Here is a 17,430-nt window from a genome sequence, read left to right as displayed (position 1 = left end):
AAGAAAGTGGATTTACTTCTGGTTTCGAAAGAGGTCTCAGATGTAATTGTACTTCTGGGCTCTTTAATCGACCAACTTCAGTCTAACATTCTTCGACAGAACGATGTTAATGAGCAGCTTGCTGCAAAAATGGCTTCTCATAGTTCTTCATGTAAAGCTGCCACTGAGGCAACCAACAAGGGTGATGCTCTTAGGTTAGAACGTTTGAAGAACCAAGAAGAATATGATAAGTGTGAGAAAAATATACAATCTTGGAAACAAGAGATCAAGAAACTCGAAGAGAAAATACAGAAAGCTGAATCTCGCCAAGCAACCATTCGACAAACCAATGATCAAGAAATAGCTGAAGTAGCGTGACTAGGTATCCAACACTTCGAAGCTGCGCAGAAATTGGTGCCAGAGATCGAAGAGTTAAAGAAGCAACGAGCTCTGCTTGAGCTTCGTATGTCTTCGTGGGAGGCTCAGTATTCGAAGATCAAAGATAGCCTTCCTAGGGATTTCAGTTAATTTTCTTCGAACTTTGTATAACTTTTTGTGGCGTAAATCCCTTTGTCTGTAATCGCTCAATTTCAGAATATATGTATGAAAAACTCGACTTTTCACCTTTCGCTCTGAGCTGACCAATGGCAATGTTTGGCAATACTTTAAAATATTATCAATATATTTCTTTTTATGCCACAGTAACCTTAATGAATGCCTCACGTGGCTCGATTGCCCTTCGCAGCCCTAGACTTGACGTTTCTCCTCCCCTTAGCCGTAATCATCATTATTTGCTGACGTCATTTCCTCTCAAACGTCTCTTTAAGACGTGCGTGCATCAGTTTTATGATTACGTTCCAACTTCCAAGGGCGGGAAACGGCGGTGACCATAACTTCTCTCTGGAAACACCAAACGCAGTCTAATCAATCATTAAAACTGAAACGTTTCCTTATCGCTCCTTTTAACTATATAAAGGGTTAGTGTTCCATTCTTTTCTTCACGCTTTTTTCAAACTTTCACTTCAAAACTCTTTTCTTTTCTCTCGTGCTCTTTTTCAACCACAATCTGTTTCAACCTTTAGAATGGCACTCAACAGCAACCTAACCTACGCTAACATTAGAACTCTTATTAAAAAGGAGTTCAAACCCTGCCCAGAAGAATTCAGGAGGCATCACATCAGCCTTCGTGCTCTTTTCCACAATCAGGGGATGGGATTTTACCCAACAATCTTAGAAGGGAATGTTTATCCCAAAATGCTTGCTGATTTCTGGATGTTTGCGTACCTACGTATTGATCCTGAAGGAAGAACTACTATAGTTTCTGAAGTTCGAGGGGCTGAAGTTTCTATCACGCCCTCCACCATCTCTGACTTGTTGCGCTGTGTCATACGGTGAACTGACTTTTATATCGAAATGTCGCGGTTAAGCATGAGTCGCCACCGACTTTTATTTTATCCAAACAAATTCAGAAAGGCTAAAAGAAACAGAAAAAAACCTTTTAAAGAAATCTAAGTTCAGGGGGTAATTTATGCAAAGGGAAGGTGTAAGGCACCCTTTGCATCCATGGTTTTCCATGGGCTCTTAATTGCTTTGCTTGCTCGTTTTCAGTAAATGTAGATGAAAGAGGAAAAAATGGACTTTAGCTCGTAAATGAGCGTAGCCAGTTTTTGAAGAATTTTGAGAAAGAATATAGAAAATAGAGCATGGCAAGGCAATTAGGGGCAATTACCCTAAACTCAGATGATAGGTCTCTTTTTAGCCTTTCAGAATGAAAGGGTCAATCCTTGCCATAAGTGGGCAGGAAGCCTTTCGTTTGGAGGTTTACGGGTCATCGAATCATCGTTCGCCATAAGACTGACCCATGCCATGGAGAGGCAGGTAGTCTAAGGGAAGAATCAGAATAGCCTTTTTCGTAGGCAACCAGAGAATACCTCAGCCTTTTCGTAGGCAACTTCCGAGGGTCGAGACCATTTTTAGTGTATCGAAGGCAGCATCATAAGGGACCATGATCTTTAATCGAGGCAACATGGCTGAGGTATCCTCGTATTCGAGGGACATGGCTATTCTGCAAAAACACAAGGCAACAGGCAACAAGGCAACAGGCAGCAGGCAGCAAAGAGGTTACCCCAAAAGTGTGCGTGTGTGCAACAATCATGTGGTTCAATTCGAAATATATTATCTTGTAATTTAATGACTCTAGTTCAGTTCAGAGTTGCACTCCCTAAGATTACTAACCACGCAGTTTAACATAAAGATGTAACAATAGCAATATGGGGAAGGGGAAAATGAAACCAGCGGATCCCCCAATAGGGTTTGGCATAAGTAATAATAAAAGACAGAAAATATCAGGGTTAAGGTTTAGGGTTACCAATACTCGTAGTTTCGGCAATCGACAAACCCTGAAAATTGAAAAAAGAAAGAATAAACAGAAGGGTGAGTGCATTATCAGTTCGGAGGCAAACAGAACTAACCCTAAAAATAAAGAATAAAGAAATTTAAAATAAATAAAGCAAAATGGGCACTTAGCTTTGAATTTGATCTGGTATGGTTGGCAATCAGAGGAAACCTCCGGGTCAACCCCTGAAAAGGCACAAAAAAAGAAATATGTTCAATGTAGGGCAATGTTCTTGTAAACCCTGATTCGGGCACAAGTTAACCATGGTTAATAAAATAGACGAACTAATTGTTGGTTTTCAACCCATTTAATTAAATCGGTGAAAATAAGGTTTCGATTAAATGTCCTAACCCTAACATATATTTTTATTAATTAATAAAAGTTAAAATAATTTAAATAAATAATTTAGACAAATTAGATTAATAAATTAATTATTTGAAGAAAAAAAGAAAATACTTTCGTTTATATCTTTTGTCAAGAAAACATTTAAGATAATTTTGCATTTTAAGAGAATTTCTAGAAAGTATGTATTATATATAAAAGCTTTTAACAAAATAATATAATAAAACAAAATAAACAAATTATGTAATTAAAAACGAGAAAAAGACTTAGCTAATAATTCAGTGTGACTCATCCCTGCAGGTGCATGGTAGGCTGGCGCTATAGTGCCCCTTGGATATGGAGATCTGGTAACCCAACGGTCTATATTTGAAGACGTACGGTAAGCATACATACCTGGGGCGTACTGGATCAAACTGCAAGGTTTTACACACAAATTATCAAAATAGTAGCGTGGAGGGTAGGGTTCGAACCCAGGCCCTCACGCATATCACAAGGCGCTTTCACCAACCCAACCATTAATCATTGATGACATTCGTTTTGCGCGCGGTTAAGTTATTTAAAACTACAATATTCTGAAGAAAAAAAATAGAAATCAAAACCAGACTCGCCCTGGTTCGTCTTCTCCGCGAAGCACTCTCATTGGCATCAATCTCCCTCCGGCCGTACAACCTGTAAACAGCAGAAACAATATGGTCCGGATTGAAACCTCTTTCTGAACATCAAGGTACCATCCTTTTGGTCTAATTTGGTCAGTTCCGAAAAATCCCAATTCAAGGTTTGAAAACCTAATCATGGTGAATCTTCATACCTACACTCAAACTTCAATCAAATTATCCAGAAAGATTCGCCATATTATCATGAACACATAAACCCAACCAAATTTTATCAATCATACAAAAATTATTGAAATTGAATTTGAAAAGCAAGACACTAAACCGTGACGTATAGGCGACAGTCACTTGGATCTGATGCCGTGATTGTACGCCGCTATGTGCGACGGCTGAAGGTGAACACCTTGGCGTTTGAATCGCTTTCTCGTTATTGCCAGATTGTTGTGCGTTGAGTTGCTGAAGATGACCGTGCAGTGGTTCTCAGTCTGGATTGAAATTGTTATATTGAAGATGATAGAAGCTGTAGCGGGGATATTGCCAATGGTTTAAAAGTTTTTTGTGAATGAATTGGCCCTAATTCAATATAAAACCAACTCAGGAGCATTGTACTTGAAAGAAAATAGGGGTTTTGTATCAGAGGGTTTTTGTACGTGACCAAAGTGTTTTATTTTTTAATAGGGTTAGTTGTTAGTTTATATAAGAGGTAATTAGGTTAAAGAATAAAATTATGGACTCATTGCAAGCCCAAAACTCCCTTTTTTTTATAAATAAATTAGAAATTAAATTAAAGATGATTGACTTATTCCCCAACAAAATTAAAAAACTTCTTTTTCTATTTTTGAACTATGAAAAGCACACAATTATGTTTTAAATAGAAATCGAATTTAAAGTACTAAAGAAAACTCTTTTTTTGTCTGTTTGCAATAAGAGGTAAACCTAATTAATAAAATACTATTTTAAAAACCTACGCAACTTAGTTAAAAAAACTAAAATACCATTTTTTGTGATTTTTGAATATAGGTAAAAATAAAAACAAAACTAAAGTTAGTGAACGAATGGGAGCATGTCAGTAATTATATGAGGGCAAATTTTGGGGTATGACACGCTGCAGCAACACTGGAGCAACCTTTGATGATAACAGTTTCACCATGACCACTTCTGTCTTACTGAAGGGTCTCATGGAGAATGATCCCTATAGCGCCAAAGTCATCAGGATTTGGCATCAACTTCTAGTGGGTAACTTTTACCCACGAAGCTGTGATGAGAACAGCATTATGGTGGAGGACTTGGAGTTCATCTCTTGTGCTTTGCGAGGGGTGAAGATCAACTTTCCTTTGTTGATCTTCAAACGACTCGTGGAAACTGTTGCTTTAACTTCCTCTCGAGAGGGTTCGGTAAGTTGCCTTCCTTTTGGGAGGTTTTTATCCTACTTGTTCCTCAAGAGAGGTGTTGTGCGAAGGATGCGAGACTTGGGGCGCATGAACATGTTCGAAGCAGAGGGTCTTCATATGCTGTCTTTGGAAGACTTAGAACAAAGGGTCAACTAAAGGGTAGATCTTTTTTAGGTTTTTACTGCTTCGTTTTTTTTTTAATTTTTTGCTGCTCCATATGGACCAAAGTCACTTGTACCTCCCTTTAAAATTAATGAAGATCTTCTGCCGTATTTTTATTTATGCATGTTTTCTGGTCACAGAGCCATTTTGGTGCGAATCTAACCATTTTGGCTTACGTAGTATTACTCAAATGTCTACGTTTTTGCAATCTTTACTTCATGCATGCTTGGTTTGTATCTCTTTAGATACTTCCCATTTACTCTTAAGATCCTACGATCTTCTGCTAATTCTTCTATCTCGTAAGCATTATTTGAGAATACTTTCAAGATTCGAAAGGGACCTTCCCAGTGTGGGGACCATTTCCCCAAAGCTTGGTTCTTTCGATCTATAGGTAAAATAACTTTCCAAACTAGATCATTATTAATAAACGTTTTACCTTTCACCTTTTTATTGTATGCTCTGGACACCCTTTCTTTCTGTCTCTTTATCATCTCCAAAGCTCGAAGTCTGTCTTCGTCCAAGTCAACTAATTCATTCATCATCAGTTCCCAGTACATGTTAGGGGGAATTTCTGCTTGTCTTTGTATCCGGACTGATTGCAAGTATATTTCAACTGGGAGTACCGCATCGTGTCCAAATGTCAGTTGAAAAGGGGTAGTATTCGTAGCTTCTTTCGGAGATGTTCGACAAGCCCAAAGTGCTTGGTCCAAAGTTCGGTGCCAACTTTTAGGTTTTTTCCCTACATGCTTCTTTATGAGACCAATTATTATTTTGTTCGCTGCTTCGACTTGTACATTTGCCTGAGCATAGTAAGGTGTAGAAGTAAACAATTTGAAGCCTATCTCTTTGGCGAAATCTTGCATTTTTCGCCCAGTAAACACTGATCCTTGATCTGTAGTTATACTTTCTGGGATCCGAATCTGTATATAATATGTTTTTGAATGAAATCGATCACAGCTTCTTGATCAACGTTCGCGAGTGGTATAGCTTCGACCCATTTTGTAAAATAGTCGATTCCCACTAAAATATACCTCTGACCTCTAGATGACTTGGGGTGAATTTCTCCAATTAGGTCCAACGCCCATCCTCTAAAGGGCCAAGGCTTTATTATTGAACTTAGTTCATTTGCGGGAGCATGTTGAATACTTGCATGTTCTTGACATTCTTGACACCCTTTGGCAAATTCTATGCAGTCTTTTAACATGGAAGGCCAATACATTCCGTATCGAAATAGAAGCCATTTCATTTTGTGCCCCGCTTGGTGGGCACCACATGCTCCGCTATGCACGTTCGAGAGAGCTAAGTAAGCTTCCGCTTCACCCAAACATTTAAGCAATACTCCTTCAGGAGTCTTTTTGAACAACTCATTTCCCATCAGAAAGTATGATAAGGCTCAATATTTTACTTTTCTATCCGTGTCTGACGAAGGGTCCTTCAAATAATTCACAATTGGACTTCTCCAGTCTGTGTCTGCCAACGAGTCTATGTTCAAAACTTCGAATTCTTCTTTGTTAGCAACCTACCTGGATCAATTCCTCGAATTTGCTTTTCGATACCCTGTACCCTGAGGCTAGTTGTGCCAAATCGTTTGCTTCCTGGTTCTGCAATCTTGGGACATGGTTCAGATCCACATATTCGAATTTTTTAAGCAACCTATTTGCTATAACAAAGTACATGATCAAATTTTCTTTGATGCACTTGTACTCTTTCGTTAGTTGTTTAATCACTAATTCGGAGTCTCCTTTAATTTCGACTCTGGTTGCCCCCAATTCTAACAAAGCTTCAAGTCCGGCTATCAATGCTTCATATTCAACTTCATTATTGGAACACAGAGGGCCTTCGATTCTATACTTGAGCTTTGTTGGAATTCCTTCAGGAGAAATTAGCAGTATTCCAACGCCAGTTCCTTCTTTGTGAGTTGAACCGTCAAAGTATAACTTCCAGGGTGGCAGTTCCACGTATTGCTGAGAATTTTCTTCTACTGCATGATCAACAATGAAGTCTGCCACAATTTTCCCCTTCATTGATTTAAGGGGTTGAAATGTTAAAGAGTACTCAGTTAAGGCCAAAGCCCATTTGCCAATTCGACTATGTAATATTGGCTTCAATAACATATGTTTAATAACATCACAATGGGACGAAACATAAACATCAACTGGCTTTATATGATACTTGAGTTTAATACATGAGAAATATAAACAAAGGCAGAGTTTTTCTATTGCACTATACCTAGTCTCTGCATCATTGAGTACTCTACTTAGGTAATAGATGGCTCTTTCGATGCCATTTTCATCCTCCTGAGCTAACATGCTACCTATTGTTTTATCCGAAGCTGAGATATACAAGCGCATGTGCTTCTTTCCATTCGGAGGAGCCAATATTGGAGGATGAATCAAGTATTGCTTGATCTTTTCGAAAGCTTCTTGATGTTCAGCTAGCCATTCAAACTTGCCTTGCTTGAGTCGAAGCAAAGGTGAGAAGGCTTGTGTGCGTCCACTTAAATTGGAGATGAATCTTCTCAAAAAGTTTATCTTCCCCAATAAGGACTGCAGTTGCTTCTTCGTGGAGGGAGGCTTCGCTTCCATAATGGCCTTTGTTTTATTCTGGTTAATTTCTATCCCCTTCTTGTGAACTAAAAAACCCAGGAAGTCTCCCGCCTGCCCAAAGAAAGCACATTTGAGGGGATTCATCTTCAAGCCATGTTTTCGTATTCTCTCGAATGATTGGCTCAGATGATCTAGATGATTGGAATCTGATACAGATTTTACCACAATATCATCTATGTATACCTGCATAAATGTTTCTATAAAGTCATGAAATATAGAATTCATTGCTCTCTGATATGTTGCCCCAGCATTCTTTAGGCCGAAAGGTATTACTACCCATTCGTATGTACCTATTGCCCCTGGGCAACGAAAAGCTGTTTTAGATACATCTTCTTCTGCAATGAAAATCTGGTTATATCCAGAGTATCCATCTAACATACTCAGATACTCGAAACCTGCGGCTGAATCTACCAGCATTTCTGCCACAGGCATAGGATATTCATCCTTAGGTGTTGCTGCGTTTAGATCACGAAAATCTATGCATACTCTTAAAGAACCATTCTTTTTAATAACCGGCACAATATTAGCAATCCATTCAACATACCTCGTGGTCTGGATGAACTTGCAGCGCAGGAGTCTTTCTACCTCTGCCTTGATCTTCGAATGGATCTCGGGTGCAAACCTTCTTGGAGTTTGCTTAATCGGCTTTTTCCCTTCTTTGATTGGCAACTTTAGTTCGACTAAGTCTCGTGCCAAACCAGGCATTTCGTCGTAATCCCACGCAAAACAATCTTTGTTTTCTTTCAGCAACGTAATGACTTTAGATTTTAGAGTTGGTTCCAGTTTTGCACTAACATACGTTATCCTCTTCCGATCTCCTTCCCCAAGATTTACTTCTTCAAGTGGATCTTGGGCTAACATTTTAATATTCGAGGCCATAGGGTCTTTCTCGAATCCTAGAGGCTCTTCGTCGTAGATTGTGTCCAGTTTTTGGGTAAGTTCTTCCTCTGTGGTGTTTGCCATTCGAACTGGATCTTCAAAAGATTGAGAGGACGCATGTAACCTTAAATTTGACATCTCCTTATTTTCTGAAACCGCCATGTTTGATAACTCAGCTTCGAGAGCCGTGTTTCTTTTGTTCTCGGCTATATAAGCCAAAATCTTCTCAAAGAAGGAGGACTCAGACATCATATACATCGTCGTCCTAGCCTGTTGGCCGTATTGTTGGATAATTCTCATTTGATGCGACATCCTCTGGACCGTCCATTATCTCTCTATTCCACTGGAAACCATTTGGGTGTAAAGATAGATAGTATAATGCGTTATTGTTTGGAGTGTATATATCTTCCGCAGCATGGCAAGGTCCTATATTTCCCAGGTTCCTGTCGAAGCTGGTTTTGTTGACTTGATTAACTTCAGCCATATAATAACTCTGGTCTCCTTCGATGTTCTCCACTATGCCATCTTGTCTCCAAATGGTTAGTCTTTGGTGCATAGTTGAAGGCACCGCAGCAACTCCGTGGATCCATTCCCTTCCTAACAAGAGATTATAATTTGCTTTTGCTGGTATTACCATGAACATAGTTGGTCTGGTAACAGAACCCACAGTTAAATTTACTTGAACAACTCCCAGAGTCTGCCCAATTTTGCCTTCGTAGTTTGACAAAACCATGTTATGAGGCCTTATATCTGTGTCAAACATACCAATTCTCTTCAACATGTATTGGGGCATTAGATTCACTGCCGCCCCTCCATCTACCAGAACTTTGTTAATACCAACGTTCTCAATCTTAGCCCTTATATAGAGTGGTTTCAGATGATTTCGCATGCCTTCGTCAGGCCTTTCGAAGAAAGCATTCTGCTCCTCAACTGCTCCGTTGTTTAGCACGTAGTAACACACAGGTCTGTGTTTTGTCATCTCTTCGACGTCAGTTTCTTCACACTCCTCAACTTCAGTTTCTTGATTGAATTCGTGAGGGAGGACTGACACCACGTTGCATATCAAGTTGAGAGATGATACTCCATCTGAATTGAAATCATTTGTCATTCTATCTTCTTCCTTCCAAGAATTGGAACACATCTTTTCTTCTTCTTCTAAAATATTTTCAGCTTCGAAGAGTCTGCGTTCTACCGGAGGTTTGCTTGCCTTTGCCCCCTGGTGTTGGACTTGGTTGCTGCTAGACTCTCCAATCTCCCTTGGCTTGTATTCTCTTTGGGCCTTCTTCATTCTCTGGTGCCGTCTCCATTGGGATCTGGACATAGGATTTCTACCTTTGTAATTCTCAAGCCTATACATCTCTCGATTTGAGGTCTGGAATTGCTTCCTATAGGCCATTGCAGTTCTTCCTCCTTGGTCCCAACTTCTCCACTTATTGGTTCTTGCGCCAGCTTGCACCCATCTGTCCTTAGGTGTATCTGCAGGGACTCTGAATGTGACCCTTCGTGCCTTAGGGTGAGGACTGTCAGGCCTCTTATATGAAGTTTGATTGTCGAACGTATATATATCAGGACGGAGACCTTGGGTTTCTCGATTCATGATAAAATAACTCCTTTCGTGGGAACGCGCTAGGAGTTCATCATACACTACTCCGCACCTGGGACATAACACCACTTCTGTATTTGCTTTGTGGCATCTGACCAATAAACTCACCAAACTTTCCGCAGTTCTTGGGTATATCTTTAGCAGTAGGTTTCCGCCTCTCCAAGGCTGCTCCAATCTCTCTCTCAGGGTCCTCTCGAAGTTAGCTTGGATTCTTCGATTCAGCATTATAGAGCATCTTGGGCACATCAGCATTTTTCCTCCATTCTTCTTGTGGCAATTCCAAAGGTAATCTTTCAAAGTTTCGCCCTTTGGTGGAATGTCCACATTTCCCTGTTGCCTTGTCAGCCATTTCTCCAGCTCTTCGATTTCAGATAAAGGTCGTCTAGCATTTACCATGTTGACAACTGCTGGAGGGGCTTCAGAAATTTGTATCTGCTGAAGTTTCATCCTGAGGTCTTCAGTGGCCTCGCTAGTTTTTTCCTCCAGATTGTCGGTCATTTCTGGGTCGAGGGATCCTTCAACATCAGTATTGAAGACCGCATCACCATTTAGGCTTTCAGTAACCTGCTTTCCCTTTGACATCATTTCTGGTTCAGCAAATTCGACTTCAGACACTTCCACCATGTTGATGTCACATGGCTCACACAGGTTGGTGTCAGCAATGTTCAGGGGGTTGGTATCGACCTTCATATGACTTTTGGTCTTGTCAGCGAATTTCAAACGACCATCCTTGATAGCATTCTGAATTAGATCCATGAAAAGAAAACATTGTGAGGTTTTATGGCCTAAAAAACCATGATATTTACAAAAGCCTCGCTTCTTCCGTTGTTCTAACGGAGGAATTTTAGAGTTAGGAGGCACTATCATTTGGCCATCTTTTACTAATAAATCGAATATTTCGTCACATTTGGTGACATCGAATGTATAGGTTTTCTTAGGAAATCTATCGCTTTTATCATTTTCTACTGGATTTTTCCCGTTGGCAGGGGTAAGTAATTTTCAAGCATAAGGCGGCGCTTCTTTTAATTCAGCTAGATCTATTTCGACCTCCTCTATGCTATATGAGTCATCGAAGGTTTCGCTATCAGTGTCTTCGACTTCAACATAAGATACTCTTTCTTTCTTGTAACTCTTGTTCACTTTAGCCTTTTCTGCTTTCAGCCGTTCGACCTGTTGAACCCTATCTGCCAATTGGGCCATGTCTCTTAAATATTGGGTATCTAATTTCTTTCTAATCGAATAGTCTAAACCACCAGCGGCTATTTCGACTAATTCGTGCTCTGGGATGACTGTGAAACATCTTGATTTCAACAAACGGAACCTGTTTAGGTAATCATCAATAGGCTCTGTGAATTTCCTTTTAATGCTAGCCAATTCCTTCAAACTTATCTTTGTTTGACCCATGTAAAATTGTTCGTGGAACAATCTTTCCAATTGTGTCCATGTATCTATGGAGTTTGGGGGTAAAGTAGTAAACCAAATGAAGGCATTTTTCGTTAATGAACTAGGAAAATACTTGATCCTTAGATCTTCGTTCCCTGCTAACGTTCCTACCTCTGTTAAATATCTGGCTATATGTTCCACCGTCGATTCGCTAGTATCCCCTGCAAATTTGGTAAACTTGGGTACCTTAATACCTCTTGGCAATTCACTTTGCATGATGTATTCAGGTATGGGAGATGTGTAATTTGGACGTCGAAATCCAGTATTAAAGCCGTTATTAGCCATTATTCTTTCTATCATGGCAGTAAGATTATTTTCTGTTGCCAGATCATTTCTCCTGACTCTGTGGACAACTTCGTCAGGATGTTCGTCTCTCCCTACCATAACTAGTCTGGGCTGTTGTCGGGGAATAGCTTGTTGGCCAGTATCAGTCGTTTCGATTTGAGTTCCCAGTTCGACCGCTGGATTCTGTGCGACTGGATTTGGCCTTGGTGGGGGTACTATGTTTCTGATTTGTTCGACAATTGGATCCTCTTCTTGGTAGGCTGACTGGTTATTCCTTCGTCTATTTTGTGGGACTCCTAAAAAATCTGCCATTCGTCCCAATTGCGATGATAATCTCTGGTATGTTTCTGCACTATCCTGGCTAGACCTAGTAATGCTTGCTACTATTGGATTAAAGATTGTTCCTAATTTTCTAGCAAGGAGTCCTACCATATCCTGGTTACTTGCATCCATTTCTTGTCGAAATGCTGCTTGAGTACTTGTGGTCATAGGGGGAATCTGGGCCGACAAACCAGTATTGTGTGCACTTCGACCTACTGAACCCATGTTTGGTGAAAACGCCGTTGTGTTGGCTGCGGTGTATGTAGGCCCTGTTCCTCGTAATCCTTCCATGTACGAATATGGCATCCCGTATGGCATATTTTGTCTCAAACCATCTACAGCGAATGATGGTCCTGGGGTAGATAAATAATTTGCAGCGTTCGTCGATACGGGTGGTATCTCGCTTGTGCTTGCAAACGGAGGAGCGGTAGTCAATACTGAAATTGGGATAGTCCCAGTTGATGTGGAAGTATTTTCAATCATGGCTTGCGAACTAGCCGCTGGTTCAGATCTAGTCACAACCGGTATGGCCTGCGCTCCTTGAGTGGAAGTCGAAACATTCGTCGCGTTTGGCGCTACTGTTCCTGATCCTTGTGGGGGATTTTCTTTGCCCCCTGCACTGGCCGCTACGACCATTTTCTTGTTGTACCTTCGTTTAGGAACTGGATTTGCACTGTTGGTTAATTTACCGTTCCTAAGGTTCATACAAGGTCTTGACAATTTCTAGACAAAACAAAACAATCAATTAATAACACTTAGTTTGACACGGTCCCACTGGGCGTTCCAATTTGTTTACGGTGATTTCCGGTAAACAACCGCTAGTCTTCCAAACTATAATAAATATGATTTGGTTACTCGCAGGATCGACTAGATTGATCCTAGGACATAGTCAAACGAAAGGTTAATTGATGTGATTTGGTTCATACCTGTTTGTTTTGATTTCGAGAAATTTATGTTCAAATGACTAATCATTCGAGATAACACTGGTTATATGAGTTAGTGTAACTTCGACGCATAAATCGTAATAAGAAAACATGTAAATTGCGGGAATGTAAATTGCAAGAAAATTAACATGCAAGAATATAAATCGCAAGAATATAAATTGCAGGAATATAAATTGCAGGAAAGTAATGTGCATAAAATTAAATGACTTCGAAAGTAAAAGTTAAACAAGGAAAGTAAATTGCAGGAAACGAAAAGATATTTGATAAAAGTAAATACACATGTATTCAAATTGGTGGTGTCATACGTACATTTCTCAGCGAACTCTTTCTCTTAACACTTGATACTTGAGCGATATGTGAGTGATTTGTACAAAATGAACACACAAAATCCTATCATTAAGACTCCTATTTATACTAAATTCGACCCTAACGGTCATACAATAATCTAATGCCACGTTATCCATGAGAACTCTGGGGATGCCATCTGTCTATGTGCAGTTTATAGAAACCGTTTCGCAATTCAAACCTTCCCGCTCAAGTCCTTTTCGACATGTGGCTATATAGTTATATTCGAAAATGTTACGGAAACACATTAAGCTTCAGTACTTTATGTAATTTTCCGCGAAATATCTAAGTCTTGGCTAAGGTATCTTCCGTGTTAGCTTCGATACTTCTCTCCTTCGCTTCAACTTAGACTTTTTCTTAAAGCATAGCCATCAGTAGCCATTTTTTTTAAAATCTTCGAAGATGGTCACCAGAAACCATCATTCTTCGAACTTAAAACTTTCGAAGATCAACTTCTTAAACGAAATCTCCAGCTAACAGTGATATACTTCACGTAATATGTTTGCTCTTATTGTGTTAAATGGGGTAAAGGACTCCGGGTTTTTGTCAAATATCCTCCGGCTCGGGCGTGCTATACTACGGTACCGTTCCAGGTCTCTGTGATTTTCCTTTCTGGACGCACCTCCCTCCGATCTGGTCTGCGACCTTTCCTTAGCATCCTGATGTCGCATCTCCATATTACTTTCCTCGTCCTTAATGTAGCATTCAGCTTGGTTTATTACCTCCTCCACGTTGGAGGCTGGTTTTTGAGCCAAGAACTCATTGATGTGGCCTGCTCTCAGACCATTCTGGAAGGCCCCTACGAACGTTTCTTGATTTGATGAGAAAATTTTATGGTCTCCTCATTGAACCTTGCCATGTACTCGCACAGAGATTCAGAAGGACGCACATTAAACAAACTGGTGGTGGATACCTTTCTGTATTTGCTAGCCGCGAAATGCTGGACCACTTTGCGGGTTAAGTCCTGGTACCTGGTGATCAAGGACCTCGACAGACTCATATACCAACATAGGGGAACATCTTTGAACGTCTCCGCCATCAGCTTGCATTTCAACAATTCAGAAGCTCCGACTATGGCCATCTTACTATTAATGAAAATGTTGTGCTTCGGGGGGTCGCTCTTGCCATCAAAGGATGCCAATGGAGGCGGTTTGAAGTTCTCCGGCACCACTTCCTCCCAAAATGCTCCTGCCAATGGCTGGAGATCCAAAGGCTCCTCCTCGAGGACTTCGTCCTGCACTATTTGAGTCTGTAGTGTTTAGATGTTGTCCTAGAGATTATCATTCTGCTGTCTTAAGACCTCCACTATGGCTAGTATCTCGCCATGTCCGGTGGAGGATCCTCACTCGTGGGTGACGCCCTAGACATTTTTTGAAAATGAGAGAGGATCTATTGTAGTCTGGCCTGGGAAAGTTTTACTTAGGCCCCACGGTGGATGTTAAATGTTCCTGTAAAACACGCTTGAATCACCTCCCGAAAGTTAATCCTGTAAGGTTGCAACTGCTATATAAGATCTGAGTGGGTATATGAATTGCTTACGGGATTTGAGTTGCACGGTAGTGGTATGCGTGAACTCAAGAATGAATGTCTTGCTTATCCCTCAGGTGACAACCCTTGCTGGTAACCTGACCTCTTTAAGAAGCGAACCCTAGATATCTGTAATAATGGTGAAAATCATAACCCCCACCGTCGCTTTTATGAAGCGTAACGCCTTGCATAACGGTCCTGGAAGTCTCTTCATGTCTTCGTAACCATCAAGCCGACTAGGAGGAACGAGGCTCCGACTTGGTACTCAAGAAATTACTCGCGGCGTGCTTGCAGCCCCCGAGTAGGGGTGATGTTTAGGCCAACCCGACTTCATGGCCTACGTTGGCTTCCTTGTCATAGTTCTAATCTCAAATTCCGGGCTTATAAGTCGACATATACATATACATATATATATATATATATATATATATATATATATATATATATATATATATATATATATATATATATATATATATATATATATATATATATATATATATATATATATATATATATATATATAATATGGTTTGTTAGGTAAAATATCACATTCACCATTAAGATATATAAAATCAACACAATTTTCTAACTATGATTTGATTATAACTAAATTTCACCAAATACAAGAACAAAATGCCATATGTGACCATTGACCACATACATACATATTTAAATATATTTTTCATGTTTTTTTATTTTTTATAAATCTAATAATCAACAATTTTTTAACTCACAAAATAATCATCGTCCATAAATAAAATAAAATAAAAAGAAGCTAAATAAACGTGAGATCAAAATCCCATCACTAAAAATAGAAAAACAATGAAAGGTGCAAAATGAAGTGTTGAATAACCTCCCTTAAATCAAGTGTTGAATAACCTCCCTTAAATCAAGTGTTGAACAACAAACAAATTCCAATTTTAGCAAAACCAAATGCATGGACACAATTCACTTCTCTCCCACTATAAAAGCATGAAACCATCCTCCATTAATCCTCGTGGTTGAATACAACATTCGAGCATAACCAAACTCCGAGAAGAACAATAATAATAAGAAGAAAAAAAAACAACAAAAAACCATTCAAAATGGCAAAAATCTTCTCGGTTTTGGTTATCTGCGTAATTGTATTTGCTCACCAAACTTCCGCAGAGATTCTTAAAGGCAACGCCTTAATAAAAAACGTATGCAATCTATCACCAAACAGCAAAGATCTCTGCGTGGAAATTCTTTCTTCCGACCCAACAAAATCACCAAACGCCGATCTCAAAGACCTAGCAATCGTAGCCCTAAGAGTTGCTGCAAACAACGCTTCAGCAATCTTGACCGACGTGAAGATGTTGATCGACGACGCTAATCTAGACCCTGAAATTCAACAAGGTTTGGCTGATTGTAAGGAGACTATATTGGACGCTGAATCTCAGCTCGAAGACACCATTGCTGCATTGTTGATTGAATCTGATGTTGATGCTCAGAAATGGTTGAAGGCTGCTTTGGCTGCTATTACAACATGCGATGATTCTATTCCCGGCAATGATGATGTTTTGTCTGTCAAGAGTCACACTTTCCGCAAATTGTGCAACATTGTTGTTGTTATTACCAGGGCTATGCCTGCTTCACGCATCTTATAAGTTATGTTTTATGTGATCTTCGTTATGTGTGCTTAATGGATCGATGCTTTTGTTTATTTTTCATATCTTTTTGGGATATGTTATATGAATCTTTTGTGATTCTATAGTATGAAAAGTGTTGTTCATTTTTCTTTTTCTTTTTATTTTGGTTTGTATTTTGTTAAATGGGAAGGAAGAAACTTAGAAAATAAAGTTTTGATTCATATGCGAAAATGTCTTCTTTCTTTTCCTCTTTAATTATTTAGTTAACTGCGTGACACAATCTAAATCTAGAATATTAAAGCTTCAAAACCAAGCTCATAATATAAATCAAATAAATGAACAAAGTGAGGTATTGTCAACAAAGTATAGAGGCCCAAGCATCAATTGAAAGAAAGTTATTTTCACTTTGAGCTATCATTAATTGATAATGATTGAAGAAGTGAAAATTAGGGGATGATGCATGAAATTCTCACAAATCTGATCTTAAATAATTGTAAAAAGTTGAACAAAGTGCTGTAATAACTAAATTATTGTAAAAAAGGGGGACAATCAATGGTAATAAAAAATTTGCTTTATAACAAAAATCATATTATTAATAAAATAAAATGAAACAATGCACTTTCAACATTTGCCGGCATTATCATGTACAAGTGGACAAGCAATCGCCAACTTATTGTACAAGTGCACTTTCGATATATATTTTATTTGATAAGTTTCTGCATTCCTTTCATCGACTTTAAGGTAAGTGTTTTGAATGATATGGTGATCGCCCATTCACATCTACATGCATAGTTTTCATCTATTGGTGTGAGTAAAAAAATGTGTGTCGATTTTCACATTTTTTTAACGTTCAACATTGTTCGGCTAAATTAGCAAGGATCAAGGTTTTATGTCTCTTATGAAGGGTTAAAATATGTTCGAAGTCTGCTCCGATAGTGTGAAAATTTTTAAAGATTGGTATTAACTCACTCCCCTCACTAAGAT

At 39.2% G+C, this 17,430-nt stretch overlaps 1 protein-coding gene across 1 annotated transcript; it reads left to right on the top strand.

The window, feature by feature from the left end:
* Positions 1-15,824: 15,824 nt before the first annotated feature.
* Positions 15,825-16,677, top strand: LOC131612975 (uncharacterized). Its single transcript, XM_058884708.1, has one exon. It carries the CDS (start codon positions 15,922-15,924, stop codon positions 16,462-16,464), a length of 543 nt encoding a protein of 180 aa, XP_058740691.1. The 5' UTR covers positions 15,825-15,921; the 3' UTR covers positions 16,465-16,677.
* Positions 16,678-17,430: the final 753 nt, after the last annotated feature.

The sequence above is a fragment of the Vicia villosa genome, linkage group LG6 (genome assembly GCF_029867415.1).
Source record: "Vicia villosa cultivar HV-30 ecotype Madison, WI linkage group LG6, Vvil1.0, whole genome shotgun sequence".
In the NCBI taxonomy this organism is placed as follows: domain Eukaryota; kingdom Viridiplantae; phylum Streptophyta; class Magnoliopsida; order Fabales; family Fabaceae; genus Vicia; species Vicia villosa.
Note: the sequence above shows the minus strand (reverse complement) of the source record. Positions and strands in the feature narration are given on the sequence as shown.